This window comes from Rhincodon typus, unplaced genomic scaffold (genome assembly GCF_021869965.1).
Source record: "Rhincodon typus isolate 14 unplaced genomic scaffold, sRhiTyp1.1 hic_rhity00002311, whole genome shotgun sequence".
Lineage (NCBI taxonomy): Eukaryota > Metazoa > Chordata > Chondrichthyes > Orectolobiformes > Rhincodontidae > Rhincodon > Rhincodon typus.
This window is the reverse complement of record NW_025967949.1, coordinates 1-18,501: the sequence shown is the minus strand read 5'-3', so window position 1 is coordinate 18,501 and position 18,501 is coordinate 1. Positions and strand designations below refer to the sequence as shown.

General features: G+C 46.1%; 1 protein-coding gene across 1 annotated transcript; it reads right to left on the bottom strand.

Moving 5' to 3' along the window:
• Positions 1-372: 372 nt before the first annotated feature.
• Positions 373-12,695, bottom strand: LOC109910431 (neuronal PAS domain-containing protein 3-like; the record flags this gene model as incomplete). Its single annotated transcript, XM_048593084.1, has 4 exons — positions 373-1,718; positions 3,789-3,904; positions 8,779-8,926; positions 12,589-12,695. Coding segments are annotated over 4 exons (1,717 nt in total), but the record flags the coding sequence as incomplete, so codon positions are not given.
• Positions 12,696-18,501: the final 5,806 nt, after the last annotated feature.

The following is an 18,501-nucleotide window of genomic DNA, read 5'->3' as shown; positions in this document are numbered from 1 at the left end:
GTGCCCCCCCCCCGACCAACTTTCTTGGGTCTCCAGGGGTCATGGAAGCGATGGCACCCATTGGCGCTCCATCTGGTCAGCAGCGATGCCTTGGGCTTCTGTCCATCTTCGATTGGACTCTCCCTCTCTCGAGCCAAGAGCCAAAAGAAAAATAAGTGCTTTTACTCAATGGGATTTGAGGAGATTGGTTAAAAAGGAAGTTAAAATAATTGGGATAAACAATAATAGAATGAGGTCCATCATCTCCAGAACAAACAAAAAATGGAGGGGTGGTGGGGGTCAACTTTGAACCTAGTTTTTTTCAAAGATTTAGGAGATTGTCCCTTTCTCACACTCAAGAGAAGCCGCCCAAGGGTGCAGAGTCAAAAGAGGTCAATCTTCCTTGCGTTCCAGAGTCTGGGGGGCATGGATACTGCCCGTGTTCATGGGGAAGGGAAGGGTGGACAGCAGGGCCTCGGCCGTCGTGAAGACGCTTCCCGCTGGCACCTGGGTCAAGCCAGCTGCACCGACGGGGCTGGCGAAGGGCCCCGCCATGTTTAGCCGCTGAACATGGTGGTAGATCATCTCCACTTGGGCTTTTGAATCAGCGGTGCTGCCACCGGCACCGCCAAAGGCAGAGGCGTTGAGGTCCACAAAGTTGATGGCGGCAGCAGCAGGCAGCAGGTTGCCCTGCATGGCCAAGGCGACATCGGCTGGCGCATAGCGGATGGTGCTGGTGGTGTAGAGGCCCTGAGGTGGGGGGCCGCCGCTGCCACCACCGACGACGATGGAGGAGGAGGGGGAAGAGGAAGGGCCAGCTCCGCTCACAGGGTGAGGGGTCACCAATGGCAGCACCGCGTGCAGCCGCCGTTGGTGCACCATCTCCAGCTCGTGTGCGTAGGCCACTGCCTGGGCCTTGTCCTCACGGGGGGAGCCTGACAGAGGAGGTGACAGGGCATCCGATGACCCTCCCGTCCCTCCTCCTGCCGCCAGGACTGACCGGGCAGCGGGGGGTGGCGAGGTGGGGCTGCTGAACGGAGTCTTCTGCCCACCACTGGCGTCGGCGCCCCCTGGGGGGGTCAGCACAGAATCTGGGATGGCAACGTGAAGAGCTGGCACTGGATGAAAGTGCTCCGAGGTCGCCAGGCGGTAAGGCAGCTCACTCCTCATGACCTCGCGGTTGGGTGGAAAGTTCCAGATGGCGCTGTTGTTGTCGAAGTTGACAGGCTGAGTGGCCTCGGTCTTGATTTTCAGAGGGGAGATACGGTCGGGTGCGGGTTTGGACGGGGTCCGACCTCCACCCCCTCCACCGCCAAAGTCGGAGGCGCCTGGGCTCGGTGAGTCTGACGACCTGGCCCTGGAGGCCGAGCTCTCCCGAGGCCTCTTCTTCCTCTTTAGATACTGGGGCTTACTGGCTAAGCTGGCACTCTCATCCTCCGAGCTATCTGTGTCCCCGTCACCGCCACTGGGGAGGGAGCTCCGGGACTCGCGGGCTGCTGGCCGCACCTCACTGTCCCCCTCGACCTTCATGCGTTTGACCTTGGACAGGACGAAGCTCCTCCTCCCGGTGCTTGGCCCCTCGCTGTCCGAGTCGTCGGGCTGGCTGGTGTCGCTGTCATCCTTGGCCGAAGTCAACTCTTCCTCCGACTGGCTTGCTGATCGTTTCCAGCCTTCTGAGCGGGGCTCTGTCCTCTTCTCGTAATTGCTTCGCTTCCCAGTGTCTTTTGGATTGTCCCTTTCTACAGTGAAACAGAAGAAATTAAAGGAGGGAGATCAACATGTGAGCAACATTAATGTGGCACCAAGAAACCAATTTCCTACAGGGAAGGAAATCTGCCGATGAGGACTAACATTCAATGGAGTTTGGAAGATTAAGGTGGCGATCTCACAGAAATCTGTAAAATTCTAACAAGTCTAGACAGGGCTAAACACAGGAAGGATGTTCCTGATGACCAAGGAGTCCAGAAGCAGGAGTCACAGTCTAAGGATACTGGGTAGGCCATCTAAGGAGAAATGTCTTCACCTGGTGAGCTTGTGGAATTCTCCACCACAAAGTTGTAGAGGCCAAAATGTTGAATGTTTTCAAGAAGGTGATAGATGTAGTTCTTAGGGCTAAAGGGGTCAAAGTGCATAGGAGTAAAAGCAGAATCAAGGGACTGAGTTTTGTTGATCGGCAGGTTCATGTTGAATGGTGGATCAGGCTGAAATGGGTGAGTGGTCTACTCATGCTTCAGGTTTCTACTTCATTGTTTGATCAGTGCAGTTCCTCAGGAGACCCAAAGACGTAGATGTGTATTAGACTCAAAATATTAACTCTATTTCTCTCTTCACAGGTTTCCAGACCGGAGTTTCTCCAGCACTTTCTGATTTCATTTCAGATCTCCAGCATCTGCAGTATTTTGTTTTTATACTATTAATTCATATTTTATCTTTATTCTCTCTGCTGACGCTCCCTACTTAAGCTCTTGACTGGCAGTGCAAAGGCCATCAATTCTATAGTGTGACAGTGGATGTAACTGATCCATTTTCTATGTCCTTTCTGGCATACATGTGACTTCTGACCCATAACAACGTGGCCAACTCTTAACCAGCTTCTGAAATAATCCAAGCAAGTCACTCAGTTCAAGGGCAGTTAGGGGTGGGCAACAAATACTGGCCTGGCCATTGACACCCACATCCCACTAAAAGGATTAAAAAAAAAGCTGATGAACTGCCATTTTTAAAAAAAAATTGCTTATGTTATGTGGGCATTGCGTCTGGGACAGCATTTATTGTCCACTCTTAGTTGCCCCTGAATCAAGTGTCTTGCTCAGCCACTTCAGAGAGTAGTTAAAAGTCAGCCATCTCGCTGTGGGTCTGGAATCACATGTAGGCCAGACCAGATAAGGACGGCATTAGTGAAACCAAATTATTTTTAATGATCATTGAGAATGGTTACACAGTTGGCATTAGGCTAGCTTTTTAACTCTAGATTTTTAAAAAAATGTTCAAATTCCACCATCTGCCATGGTGCAATTCAAACCCATTTCCCCAGAATATTAGCTTAGCGCCTCTGGATTACCACTATTCCATCATCATCCCTTCCAGACAGCAGTTAAGAGTCATGTGATTGACTGTGGATCTGGAGTCACATGTGGCAAATTCCTTCCCTGAACAACATTAGTGAACCAGATGGGTTTTACAACAATCAATGGTCGTTGTCATGGTCACCATCACAGAGACAAGCTTTCAACACCAGATTTATTAATTAAGTTTAAATTCCACTCTTAACTTCCCTCTGCAGTAGCTGAGCAGTTACTTAGTTCAAGGGCAATTAGGGTTGGGCAATAAATGCTGGCAACACCCACATGCCATGAAAGAAAAAGTAAACTGCAATCGCCCTTTCCAAGATCAATCTATCCTTTCTGAGTTGCAGGGCCTGGAACTGGATGCATTGATCCACTTGAGGTTAGATCAGATTTCTGTACATAACTTTCACTAGCAATGTACCATACAGTGAAACACTCATCAATTTATATTAAAGCCATACAGTGGATACTCTTTCTGTTTATATATTCAGATTGCACCTTCTGCCATGGTGGGATTTGAGTCCTTGTTATGAAAACATTAACCAGGAGTTCTGTATTTTTAGTATTTCTACATTCGCACTACTCCACCTCCTCTCAGAAGTAGTTCAGAATCACATTGTTGTGGGCTGTTGTTGTACAGACCAGACCCAGGTAAAGACAGCAGATTTCCTTTCCAAGAGGAAATTAATAAACCATTCACATTCTATTAGTGATGGACAGCATCAGGCAGTTTGTTTTTACCTAAGTGTTCCCGGGAATCAGATTCCGAATCCGACAACTCCAGTTGCTTGGAAGTTTTAATGGCCGACAACGGAAGCTGGGAGATGTCCATTGGGGTATCTCGGTGCTCTGGCTTGCTACAAATGGATTTAGTAAAGAGAAAATAGTGACATGAATCATGCATGAAAGACTACCACAAAGAGAAACATCCAAAGTAGAAGGTGTTAGAGGGAGACTTTGTAGTTTTTCAGAGTTTTGGACAACATTGTCAGCATGAGTAAATAGGAACTTTTTCAAACAAACACAGCATTCTAGAGAAAGTCAGCAGGTCTGGTATTTGATATGACTTTTCTTCAGAACAATCAGACTCCAAACGTTGGCTGTTTTTCTCTCTCTACAGACCTGCTGAGTTTTGCCAGATTATTGTGTTTGTTTCAGATTTCTAGCATCCACAGTATTCTGCTTTTATTTGAGAAACCTTTATTCTGCAGTTCGGGGAGTTTAGAACAAAGAAATATCACATTAAAATCAGATCCAGGGCATTCTGCAGAGAAGTTTAGGAAAAATTCAGAATGTTCTGCATATGACAGGGGTGGGGTAAGATGATAATTCATTTTAAAAGGCAATCAGATGTACATGACAGAAATAAACTTAAAGGATTCGGGGGAATACAGCGAGGAATGGAACTGATTAGATCATTGACATCATGAACAGAATGTCTTTTTTTAAACTCCATGACTTTTTCACATCAGATTGACAGGGTGAGGGTATGAAAGGATATGGAGCCGGATGGACTGCAGCAGTTCCACAAAGTAGCTCTCCATCACTACCTCATGAGCATTTAGGCATGGGTAATAAATGCTGGCCCAGCCAGTAATGTTTGCGTTCAGTGATTGAATTTTTCAAAATGCCAAGGCAGGTAGATCAATTTAAGATACAAATCAGCCAACATCTAGGTCTTTGACTGTCAGGTTGGGCCAAATGGCCTCCTCAAATTCCCATGTTCCAAATCTAGTAGGAAAAAAGCTTCGTTGCCAAAACCAAGAGTGGAGGGGTTCGGCAGGGGGGGGGGGGGGGGGGGGGGGGGGGGGTAGGGTGGTGGTATAGACTTGACAGCTGACCACAACACATATGGAAATAGCCAGGGATGGTTGTGAGAAGAATGCTACCTGAAGAACTGTGCCTCAAGTGGTGGGACCACTGACTAGCAGACATCAACATCTCAATTGTCAGTGGCAGGAGGTGTTATCATGAAATGTTTTAGACATGGTCAATTTTCAACAATTGAAAACAAGTTGCTAAGTTACAATACCAAGAGCGAAAACATGCAGAGTCTGAAGAGGATTGGGAGAAAAACGACACTATCTCTTAGCATCAGAGAAACCAAGAGTTCAGGATGAACACAGAGTCTTTTCCTTGCAATCCATGTCAAGAAGGTATGAACTAAATATAATGAGGGAATATGGCTCCTTCTGTTAGGCTGCATGTTAATTAGTTGCTGTAATTAAAGCTTGCAATTAAAGTATAATCACAGCAACTAATGGTTTTATGTTAAATTAGTCACAGCTAATTATTTGCAGTGTAGGGATTACTAAATATTATTGCAGCAATGACATTCTTTTTCGGACTTCTGTGGAGCAGACGAAAGATTCAGGGCATGTTGTAATTTAAGACTATAATATGTGGGAGCAGATGGAGGCCATTCAGCCCATAAGTCTGCTCCACCATTCAATGTGATAATGGCTGATCTGATAATCCTTAATTCCACTTTCTTACTGTATCCTTGATTCCCTTACTAATTAAAAATATGGCTATCTAAGCCTTGAAAATACTTAATGACCCAGCCTTGACAGCCCTCTGCAAAGAATTCCAGATTCACTACCCTCTGAAAGAAGAAATTCCTCGTCATCTGTTTTAAATGGGTGACTTCTTTCCCTGAGATTTACCCTCTGGTCCAAGACTTTCTCACAATGGAAAAACAGCCTCTCTACACCTACCCTGTGAAGTCCCTCAAAGTATTCTATTCTCTCTAGATTTATTTCTTTAAGAAGCAATAAGATGTGGAAAATAGTGTAATTAGCTTCACAAAGTGTAATGAGAGTGCTGAAAGTGGAGGCTGTTTCTGTTTTGTACTGTGCCATTTCAAACTATCACTTTGAAACAAGAACTTTAAGCCCGAGTGAGCAATTTTGTTTTAAATGACTTTAAGTGAGTCATCGGTTCCCGTAGGAATTGGTGTTAAAGTCTGGGTTAGGTACCTTTGTATAATTTTCCGAGGAAAAAAATTGGACAAGTTGAAATACTGTTCTACACATGTACAACACTGTGCATTCTTAGCTGAAATAACTTGCAAAATAAAAATCAATAAATATAAAAGAAATACAATATAGTATATTCTATGTACAATACAGTATTTTAAAGAAATACAGTTGCCTTTTTTTTTGGTTGACCGAACACCATCTAGTGGCAGAAGTTGGTCAGGGCAAACAGCTCCTGCCACCAGTGGAAGCCTTTCAGTGAGAGTTGAGAACCACAGCTAGGAGAAGCAAACATCTGAAAGTAAGAGTGAGAAAAGGGCAGAGTGAGACACGAGTGAGAAGAAGCAAGGCCAGAAGATAAGGGGTGGGAGGCTGGCAAGCAGCGAGACAAGGCCAAGGCAGGAGGCAGCAAAGACAGAGGGAAGCAAAGCCGGGGTGAGAAGCTATTGAGGTGGGGGAGGGGAAAGCAAGGATAATGGGAATGTGAAGTAACTCTAGGAGGAAAAAGCCAGGGCCAGAGCTAGGTTATGAATTAATACCGGGACTGTAAATATGACAGCAAACAAACCTTAAATAAGCAGTATTAAAACACTGATTTTTAGTGGGTAGTGTAAAATAAAAAAATTACTGTATGTGCCATGGAAGGGGTGCAATAGAGATTCACTAAATTAATCCCTGGAATGGTAGGGTTATTGTATGGGAAAGATATTGAGGTGTTTTCTCCCAAATTTCAAAGAATGAGGGATGATTTCATTGAAGCACACAGAATTCTTACAAAGCATGACAGAGTGGATGTAGATAGCATGCTCCCCCAGGCTGGGATTCTACAAACATCAGGAACATAGTCTTTGATTAAAAGGCAAGCCATTTGGGACTGAGACAAGGAGGAATTTCTTTAATCAGAGGTGGTGAAACTTGGATTCCTCTACCCCAGAATAGGCTCAGTTATTGAGTCTATTCAATTTGATAGAATTTGACAGAATTCAAGATAAAGATATAAAGTGAGATTTTCAATTTTGGTAACATATTAGTTAGTAAGGAGGAACAGACTTGGGTAAATGGAGTCCAGGTCCAGTTCAATGGCATTCTAACCAAATGGCGTGACATGGGCTGAATGGTTCCCTTCTCCTGTTCGCCTAGCCCAGATGGTGTGAGGGCTACCAAGTGAATCAAGCTTCCTTAACACCATTGAGATACATACACTCTGCCCCATGGGATTCAGTGGCATCATGACAGCCACACTAACCAGAAGGGCAGGTCAGAAATTTACCTGCTCCCACTCAGTGAGCAGTGAGCAGTGAGCCTCTGAACAGTGGCGTTGGATGCACAGAATCTGTATTAGACAAGAGGGAGCTAGAAGGGAAGGCGATGGCCTATTACCACTGAACTGTTCATCCAAAGACCCAGATAATGTTCTAGGGACCCAGGTTTGAATCCCACCATGACAGATGGTGGAATTTGAATTCAGTAAGAAGAGGGAGCTAGATTGGGTACTTACTTGGGCAAAGGCTACATCATGAAGAGCGGCAAGTGACTTTATAAATAACATTCAGTCCCAGAACTAGCTCCTATTGTCTGGCAGAAGTGCAAAATTGATCCCAAATGGGCCCTTGATGGGAGTTTCTCTCTCTGCCTCTTTTTTAAAGAAATATTCCTTCCGGGGTAGGAGCTTGCTAACTAGGCCAGCATTTATGACTCTCCTTAGTTACCCTTGCAAAGGTGGTGGGGTGAGCTGCCTTCTGGAACCACTGCCGTGCAAAAAAATAGCTGCAAAGAAGATTTACAAGGAAGTTACTGGGACTGGAAGAGCTGAGTTATAAGGAGGGGCTGGACAGGCTGGGACATTTTCCCTGGAGCGTAGGAGGCTGAGGGGTGACGTTATAGAGGTTTATAAAATCATGAGGGACATATATTAGGTGAATAGCCAAGTCTTTTCCCCAGGGTGGGGAGTCCAAAACTAGACGGCATAGGTTTAAGGTGAGAGGGGAAAGATTTAAAAGGGACTGAGCGGCAACTTTTTCACACAGAGGGTGGTTCGTAAGTGGAATGAGCTGCCAGAGGAAGTGGGGGAGGCGGGTACAATTACAACATTTAAAAGACATTTTGACAGGTGCATGGATAGGAATAATTTAGAGGGGTATGGGCCAAATGCAGGCAGAAGGGACTAGTTCAGTTTAGGAAACCTGGTCGGCATGGACAAGTTGGGCTGAAGGGACTGATTTGGTGCTGTATGAGTCTATGACTGACTCTAATTTGGAAAGGGACACCCACAGGACTATTAGGGAATGAGTTTCAGGAATTTGACCCACCTTAGGTTCACCCAGGAGAATCTGGCTGTGGAGAGGGAGTGGGCAGGTTGTGGTTAGAGAAAGGAAGGGAATGTGAGGGAGGGGTAGGCTGTATCTGGTCACAGTGTCCCAGCCATCACTAAGATAAGCAAGGGTTGCAACTCCTTAACACTTCAGGACCATCAAAAAGAGTGTCAAAGCCAATGAAGTGCTTTGGAAGTGTTGTAATAAGGGAAATGGGCAGGAGCTGTTCATGCACAGCAAGATCCCATAAACAGCAATGAGGTACATGACCGGATAATGTGTTTTTGGGCATGTGGGTACAGGGATAAATATCATGATTTCCTCTTTCCTCCTTCATACCGAGGGTGGGGGCAGACTTGGCGATACTCAGATCTTGATTCCCAATTCTGCCTACCGATTGTGTTACATTGGCACAGGTGCAGGCAATAGGGTTAGGCTCACCTCAGCACGTGGTTGACCCAGATGATGTTCTTCTCATTTCCATTCTTGACGTTGATGGAGATGGTTGCACTGGACTGCACCCACATGTAACCTCCGTTCTTTTGCATCCAGCGATAGTACTTGGTGACCACCTGCCCCTTGTTTAACACTGGAGGAAGAAGAGTGAGGGACTGTTAATGGCATAGAGAGGTTGGGGGGGGGGCCTGATGCAGAGGGAAGGCTGGATTAATATTGGTAGGGATACAGTCAGTACACGGTACTGGGGGAAAAGAGCTTACTAAGCGACCATGGGGGGAGCTTGTTTTTCCTTTATTCATTCACAGGATGAGGGCGTTGCTGCCTAGGCCAGCATTTATTGCCCATCCTAATTGCCCAGAGGGCAGTTATGAGTCAACCACATTGCTTTGAGTCTGGAGTCACATGTAGGCCAGAACAGGTAAGGATTGCAGTTCCTGGACACCAGTGAACGAGATGGGTTTTTCCCCCCGCAACAATCGGCAATGGATTCATGGTCATCATTAGACTCTTAATTCCAGATATTTACTGAATTCAAATTCCACCATCTGCTGTGGCAGGATTCGAACCCAGGTCACCAGAACACTATCTGGGTCTCTGGATTAACTGTCCAGCGATAATACCAGTAGGCCATTGCCTTCTCCAATGCTGGATTAACATCGGTAGGGATGCAATCAGTAACACAGGGTACTGGGTGAGAGGGGTTACTGAATGACAGTGTGAGCGAGCTGGATTAATATCAGTGGTAATACAATCAGTAATACAGGATGCTGGGGAAGAGAGGGAGGTTACTGTGTGACTCGGGGAGCTGGGTTAATATCAGTTGAGGTATGGTCAGTATCACAGGGTGCTGAATGAGAGAGGGGTGTTCTTGAGTGACAATGTGAGGGAGTTGGATTAGTACCAGTAGAGATACAATGACACTAAGCACTGGGTGGAGTGGAATCAGTGGCATCGGGCTGGAGGAACACTTTTGATACATTAGCTTTCAACTTATTTCCCCAGTCATTCTTTGTTTTTATTTATCTGCCCTTCATCCTGGCACACATTCACATCTGTGGTTCAATTCTCTCACACACACTTTCTCTGTCATTCTCCTCGTCGCTGTCTCCCTCCCTCTTTCTCTCTGCTTCACTTCACCATCAAGGAGTCTCTCCTGCTTGGCTCTAGCAGTGGGATTCAGTGATTGATGGGTTGAACTGTGACAGCGCAGAAATAAAAAGCTTTAAATTCAATTCAGCAAACGCTCCATTTTAATACTGCAACAACAAAACAGATTTAAGTCTCGAATCTTGCCGAAGTTCCCCACTTCAGTGAGTGCTATTGATTGCAGTTAAGATAAATTGTGATGGATATATCTTTATTCCTTGTGGGAGTTATGTGTGACAAACAGAGACTTAAAAGAAACTCTGTTCCTGGCAGCATTTTACACAATTATACAATAATAACAGCTCCTAATAATTGGTTGCCATTTCCCTCTCACCCTCTTCCCTTGTAAATCTTTTTCCTGGGCACCAATTCCTCTCTCTGCTAACTTAAATCAAATCAAAAATCAAATGTGGGGAATGATGATGGACTAGGAACCCAAAGGCCCCAGGCTAATGGTCTGGCGATGTGGGTTCAAATCCCATCACAACAGCTGGGAATTTTAAATTCAATTAATACATCTGTAATTAGAAGCTAGTCTCAGTAATGGTAACCATGACAACTATCATTGATTTTTGTAAGAACCCATCATGTTGGGTTCACTAATGTCCTTTAGGGAATGAAGTCTATCATCCTTACCTGGTCTGGCCTACACGTGACCCGAGACAGCACAGAATAAAGCTTTTTCTACTGTTTTAAACTGAAAGTAAAGCACTCTCAACACTGTCCCCAACACTTCCAAGACAGGTACAGCAATGAATTAGACATTCTAAAACATGTCCACCATCTGCAAACCACAAGGAGGAATGTGATGGAATACTCTTCACTTCCCTGAATGAGCGCAACTTCAGCCATACTGGAGTCTTTACACCATCCAGGATGAAGCATCTTACTTGATCAGCACCATATCCAGCACTTTCAACATTCACTCTCTCCACCATGGATGTTCAGTAGCAGCAATATGTGCCATCAACAGAAAGCTGAAGCAGCCCATCCAGACTTCTCCAATGGTACCTTCCAAACCCTCAACCTCTATCATCAAGAGGGCTGAGTTTCTCCAGCACTTTATGCATATTGGAATTCATTACCTTCTGCGTTTTTCATGTTACAACAACAGCCACACTTCAAATGTCACTGTGGATATGGGCCAAATGCAGACATGTGGGAATAGTTTAGTTTGGGAGACTTGGCATGGACAAGTTGGACCAAAGGGTCTGTTTCCGTGCCTTATGACTCTATGACAAGGTCAGCAGATACATGGAACAGCACTTTGTGCAAGTTCCTCTCTGAGCCACTCTCCATCCTGACTTGGGGATATATTGCTGGGTCAAAATCCTGGAACTCCCTCCCTAACAGCACTGTAGGTGTCCCTATACCACATGGACAGCCACAGTTCAAGAAGGCAGCTCATCACTACCATCTCAAGGGGCAACTAGGGATGGGCAGCAACTGCTAAGCCAAGCAGTGACACCCACATTCCAGGTGCATGTCCTGACACCACATTGGTACAGGAAGTTGTTGGCACTCAGTGATCCTGATGTCAGTGATGCATATGAGCACAGGAAGTAGGTTTCACCTGTTATGTTAGATGTGTGCGCATTTCAGCTGATGTCAACTCACTGCCCTGCCTTGAGCTTGCTGGAGGCTCAGTTCAGTGTTCCACCATCCCAGTCTGAAATCAGCTTGCTGTTACACTAGCTGTCCCCTCCCCGCTACCCATCCAAGTGCTACGACCTGTCTGCTCCCAGTTACCTACCCACACTTTCTTTCTTGTCTGCCTCTTTCAGAAACATTTGCACATTCACAGGCCACAACTTCCACAAAATGTAACTATTCTAGAACAGAACTTTCCCTCCTTTCAGGGTTTACCGAAGTTAGTTGTAGTTTTCCAACTCAGTAACTGTTAATACACTTTGAGGCCACTCAGTCTCTTTGTCATGATGTAGCCTGCAATATTTTCACACCACACGTGTGCAAGTTGCTCCACCTAGTGGTGACATTGGCCTTAAAGCAACAAAAAGCACTGCCATCACAGTGAAGTTACAGGGCCTGAACAGTATTGAATTTATTGAATGATTTATTGTCACTTGTATTTAACAAATGTAGTGAAAAGTGTAATACGTTGCCACACTCTGGTGCCATTTTGAGTTGCAGAAGATATTAAGGTATAACTAGACTATAACTAAAAATAGAGTTCTTCCTCCCTTCTTGTGTTCTGCTCAATGTCTTGGGCGGGGGGGGGGACGCGGTGGTGGTGGTTGGTGGTACATCTGTGACATGCTTGGTGCAGAAACTGCTAGAGATGCCAAAAACTACACAAACAAACATCTAAATAAGAACCTCTGTTTTTGTTCCTGACGAACAGTTTCCCTTTGCTGGTACATGTATGTATGGTAGCTTCAAATGAACAAACTGTACATTCCAATTTTCAATACACAACAGAATCTAGAGCACATTTTTAAAATCTTTCTTCCTCCACAGATTAGATTTAAAAAAGCCTTTGTTCCTAATCTAAATAGCACCATGACAGGCAATCCCTTAGCAGTGATAAATTGAAAGATCCTTTAGCATCCTTATTAATGCCTCATAATAACTCTTAATAGTACCTCACAACAAATATCCAAATATCAAGAAACTGAAGATACTTACAGTCCAGGTGACTGTGCCTGATTCCTTCAACATCCTCAGCATGAATGAAGTGATAGCAGTTTTTCCCCACAACATCCGTGGTGGATAGATCCATGTAATCAGAGATCCTGCATTCAATAAAACAGAAGTGTAACTTAGGATGTGTTTATGTATTACATGCAACCACTTCAATTTCAGTGACAGATCATCCATTTCTCCAAAGCCCAAACTATTTCCGTGTCATGTTGTCACACACATTTTGTGAGAATAGACAAAGAATAAGATCCATTTAGTTGGAGATAGTAAGAACGGCCGATGTTGGAGCCAGAGATAACACAGTGTGGAGCTGGAGGAACACAACAGGCCAGGCAGCATCAAAGGAGCAGAAAAGCTAACATTTCGGGTCAGGACCCTTCTTCAGAAATGGGGGAGAGGGAAGGGAGCTCTGAAATAAATAGTGGAGGGGTGAGGCTGGGGAAGGAAGGTGGGATGGTGATAGGTGAGTGCAGGTAGGCAGTGGTGGGGATTGGTCAGTGAGGTGGGAGGAGCGGATAGGTGGGAGAGAAGACAGACAGGTTGTGTCAGGTTAAAGAGGCGGGGATGAGAGGGAGGGTTGGTCATGGGATGAGGCCGGGCTTAGGAAGATTTTGAAACTGGTAACGTCCACATTGAGACCATTGCGTTGTAGGCTCCCAAGGCAGAATATGAGGTGCTGCTCCTCCAGATTCCGGGTGGCGTCATTGTGACACTGGAGGAGGCCCAGGACGGACATGGTGCCCAGGGATTGGGAGGGGGAATTGAAGTGGTTCGCAACTGGAAGGTGTTGTCATTTGTCGCGGACAGAGCGCAGGTGCTCTACAAAGCGGTCTCTGAGTCTCCACTTTGTCTCAACGATGTAGAGGAAGCCACATCGGGAGCAGCAGATGCAGTAGACCACATTAGCGGATGCGCAGGTGAACCTCTGTTTGATGTGGAAGGTTTTTTTTGGTTCCTTGGATGGAGGTGATGGGGGAGATGTAGGGGCAGGTATAGCACTTCCTGCGGTTGCAGGGAAAGGTGCTGGGGGTGGTGGGGCTAGTGGGGAGTGTGGAGCGGACGAGGGAGTCGCAGAGAGAGCAGTCCCTACAGAAGGCAGATAGGGGTGGGGTGCGAAATATATTTTTGGTTGTGGGATCGGATTGCCGGTGGCGGAAGTGGCGGAGAATGATACGTTGAATCCGAAGGTTTGTGGGGTGATACGTGAGAACAAGGGGGGATTCTGTCTTTGTTTTTGTTGGGAGGAGGGGATGTGATGGCAGAGGTGCGGGAAACGCAAGAGATTCGGTCAAGAGCATTTTCGACCACTGAAGGGGGGAAGTTGCGGTCCTTGAAATAAGAGGACATCTGGGATGGAGCGGGAGCAGAACGCCCCATCTTGGGAGCAGACGCGGCGGAAGCAGAGGAATTGGGAGTAGGGGATTGCATTCTTGCGGGAAGGTGGGTTACAGGAGGGTGCAGTCTATATTTCCCTCCCCACCCCTATCTGCCTGTTGTAGGGACCACTCTCTGCAACTCCTTCATCTGCTCCGCAGTCCCCACTAGCCCCACCACCCCCGGTACCTTTCCCTGCAACTGCAGGAAGTGCTACACCTGCCCCTACACCTCCCCCATCACCTCCATCCAATGAACCAAAAAAACCTTCCACATCAGGCAGAGGTTCACCTGCACATCCACTAATAAGGTCTACTGCATCCGCTGCTCCCGATGCGACCTCCTCTACAATGGAGACAAAGCGGAGGCTCAGAGACCGCTTTGTAGAGCACCTGCGCTCTGTTCGCAACAAATGACAACACCTTCTGGTCACGAACCACTTTAACTCCCCCTCCCACTCCCTGGACGACATGTCCATCCGGGGCCTCCTCCAGTGTCACAATGACGCCACCCGGAAACTGGAAGAGCAGCACCTGATATTCTGCCTTGGGAGCCAATAGCCCAACGGCCTAAACATGGAATTCACCAGTTTCAAAATCTCCCCACCCCCAAGCCTCATCCCATGTCCAACCCTCCCTCTCATCCCCGCCTCCTTGACCTGACACAACCTGTCCGTCTTCTCTCCCACCTATCTGCTCCTCCCACCTCACTGACCAATCCCCACCACTGCCTACCTGCACTCACCTATCACCATCCCACCTACCTTCCCCAGCCCCACCTCCCCCCCATTTATTTCAGAGCTCCCTTCCCCCTCCCCCATTTCTGAAGAAGGGTCCCGACCTGAAACATCAGCTTTCCTGCTCCTCTGATGCTGCCTGGCCTGCTGTGTTCCTCCAGCTCCACACTGTTAGATCCATTTAGTTGGCATTCTTCCATCATTATTAGTTGATTGCTACACTGGCCCCATTTGGCACTCCTAGGACAGGTACAGCATGGGAATCAATTACAGAGTAAAGGTTCCTCTTCTCTTAAACTGAAAATAAAACTTTCTATACTCTTTTAAACTGAAGCCTAACTCCCCCAACACTGCCCCCAACAAACATTTCCAAGACAGGGACAGAGAAGCTCCTGCTACTCTTTTAAACTGTTAAGTAAAGCTCCCCTCTCAACAATGTTCCTATAAACCAAAATTAGGATAGGTAAGCATAGGGTCAGGTACAGAGTCAAGTTCCCTCTACTCTTTCAAACTGAAAGTAAAACTCCTTTGACAGGTCCATCAAATCCTCCCAGGACAGGTACAGCATGGGGTTAGATACAGAGTAAAACTTCCTCTATTCTTTTAAACTTAAAGTAAAGGTCTCTACACTGTCCTTATAAAACATTTCCTCTAAGGGGCAGCATGAGGTTAGGTACAGAGTAAATCTTCCTTTACACTTTCCAATGACTAATTGATTGATCATAGTGATTATTCTGCATTGCAAGAAAAGGGCAGCAGGGATATGGGGAACGTTTGGGCCGCTGTTCCTGCTGGATCATTGGATGATGGATGGTATGAATGATGCCCTTATGTGCCAAATGCCATTTGACTTTAGAAAATATTCAAATTCCCTGCTGGTAAATGATATCCCATTGTTTGTGACCAATTCTTCCAGGAGTCCGTGTATTGCAAATGATGCTTGCAGCTTCTCAAATTGTCATCCCTGAGTTTGCCGAACAAACTTTATGCATGTTCAACCACTTTGAACCACTTTCATCCACAATGACCAGGAATATTTAGCCCCATGAAAGGATCGGCATAGTTGACATGCAGTCGAGTCCAGGGTTTTACCCTGCCATTCCCACAAGTGTGGGGATGTTGCTGGTGGCAACTTTTGTCCTTGTTGGCACAGTGGGCACTGCCCCACCAACACAGATATGTTGGCATCCAATCCTGGCCACCAGCCATTCCTTCTTGCTAGCATCTTCATCCTGGAAACTCCTGAGTGACCCTGGTGGAGTTCATCCACTATCTGGCAGCGACCTTTACTTAGAACAATCAAACTTGCTCCCCACAGTAATATGCCGTCCTCTACAATGATCTGGTCGTGCCAGGACCAGAAAGGCGTCAATTCGGGTTGCAATGGCCCTTCTGTTTACTCATTACCACCAGCTGTTTCAGTTTTGCTAGGGCCAGGACCTTTTGTGTCCACAGCCAGATATTGTCAGCGGTCACCGGAAGGGTGTGCAGGAAGTTCTAAACCAAAACAGACGCTTCCAGAGGCGGCACCACCAGTGGAGTATCTGCCAGTGGGAGGCAGCTCAAGGCATCCACATTAGCTATTTGCCTTCCTGGAAGGTGTTCTAACTTGTATGTGCTGAGAATTAGCGCCCAAAGTTAAAGTGTACTGGAAGCTACGGGCAGCGCCACCTTGTCTTCCTGCAGTAGCCCCAGCAGGAGTTTGTGATCTGTTACTATGACAAATTCCCATCCATAACGGTACTGGTGGAACTTCCTCAAGTCAAAGATGACCATCAAACCTTCCTTCTCTAGCTGGGTGTATTTACGTTCGGCATCAGCCAAAGTCTGGGAAGCATACGTTATCGGATGTTCCTCTCCGTTGGACCACTGATGAGCCAACACTACCCCGATACTGTACGGGGAGGCATCGCGTTTCAGCGCTACCTCTCGCTTCGGGTCATAGTGGGCCAACACTTTAGATGATGGTAGCTGTTTTTCACTTCCCTAAAGGCTACCTCTTGGTTATGCGACCAGTTCCAAGCCTGACCCTTTTTTAAAAGCAGGTGTACGGGTGCCAAGATGGAGGCCAGGTTATGCATGAATTTTCTGTAATAATTCATATCCCAAGGAAAGACCCAAAGTCTGGTACAGACGTGGGAGCGGGGCTCCTTTGATCACCCTCACTTTCTCTTCCAGCTGGTGTAACCCGGTTTTGTCTTCTCTGTAACCGAAGTAGGTCACTTGGGGTTCCTGGTATACACATTTTTCCCCTCTAAGGTGTATTCCTGCCTGGGAGAAAGGTCTAAGCATTATGTCCAAGTTTTCTAAGTGCTCTTTATTGGTCTACCCGGTTATTAATATGTCATTCTCCATGGGTTGCTGGAAAAGAGCACAGGCTGATGATACCCCAAATGGCAATCTTGTATATTGGTATAAACCCTTATGGGTATGAAGTGTAGCGTACTTCTGGGACTCTCATCCAGTCACAATTGCAGGTAGGCACGGATCATGTCCAGCTTCGTGAAGGACAAGCACCCTCCCATCCACTTTGCATACAAGTCCTCTACGCGAGGTTTTGGGTATTTATCCAGCTGCGAAAAGCGGTTTACAGTTTCCTTAAAATCCCCACAAAGGCAAGCTGAGCCGTCAGACTTCACAATCAGTATGACCAGTACTGCCCATTCTGCAAAATGCACTGGTTTGATGAATCCTTCGCTCTCCAGCCTCCTGATTTCAGCCTCGACTTTTGCCCACAAGGCTAAAGGCACCAGGCAGGCCCTGCAAAATCTCGGAATTGCTTCCTGGCCAACATGTAAAGTGGTTTTGGCCCCTTTGATAGTCTCAAGCCCTTCTTGAAATACTCCTGAGTATTTCACTAGGACTTCACTGAGGCAGCATTTCCCCAATCAAAACATATTGAGCCAATCAAGGTGAATCTTTCTCAACCAATTTCACACCAATAGGTTTGGACCCGAGCCTTTTACTACCATCAGTGGTAACTGCACCAACTGCTTCTCATAGGGGACCGGAACCGAAGTCGTATCCTTGATCTGCAACAGTGTATATTGTGTTTTCTCTCATTGCCACTGAAATAACTGCAAAGTGGCCGGTATCCCATCACCAAGTCACCCTTTATTTATTTGTGCGCAATACACTGGCTGTGGCCAGCCAGCTCGGAGTCAATCGCCTGAACTCAAGATTCTCATCTCCAGCTTACATTAGTCAGCCAGCTTATATTAGTCCTGATTGGTCCAGGTTAACAACCCTAATCAATGTCCTCATAGTCAATGAGGTCAACCTGGTTCCAATCATTACGTCTCTTTAGTGACTAAGATGAGTTTCTAAGATGCCCTGAGATTTGCAAATAAAAATTAACGAGAGCCAGTAAGGATAGACAACACATTGCAATAAGACTAGGAATGGACAACCATGAGCAAGACAGAGACAGGGCTCCAAATCGTATTAGAAAGCTTTACATTTTATTCATGTCTTTAAACTGTAACACTTGCAAAGTCTGGTGATGAAAGATGTGTGATTTCCACATACTAATCTCTTTGTTTAGTTTGGATTTTATCCTTGTGGCATATGGGTTATAATTATGGTTTCAGAACCATAATTTCAAAGCAGTATACGTAAAATAAAATGACTGAAGGCTTCCTGGAGTGTTAATGGAAGCCTGTTCATTTATAATAAAGGAAAAATACTGCACATGCCGGAAATCTGAAACAAATACAAAAAATGATGGAGAAACTCGGCAGATCTGGCAGCATCTGTGGAAACAAAAACACAGATAGTGTTTTGAGTCT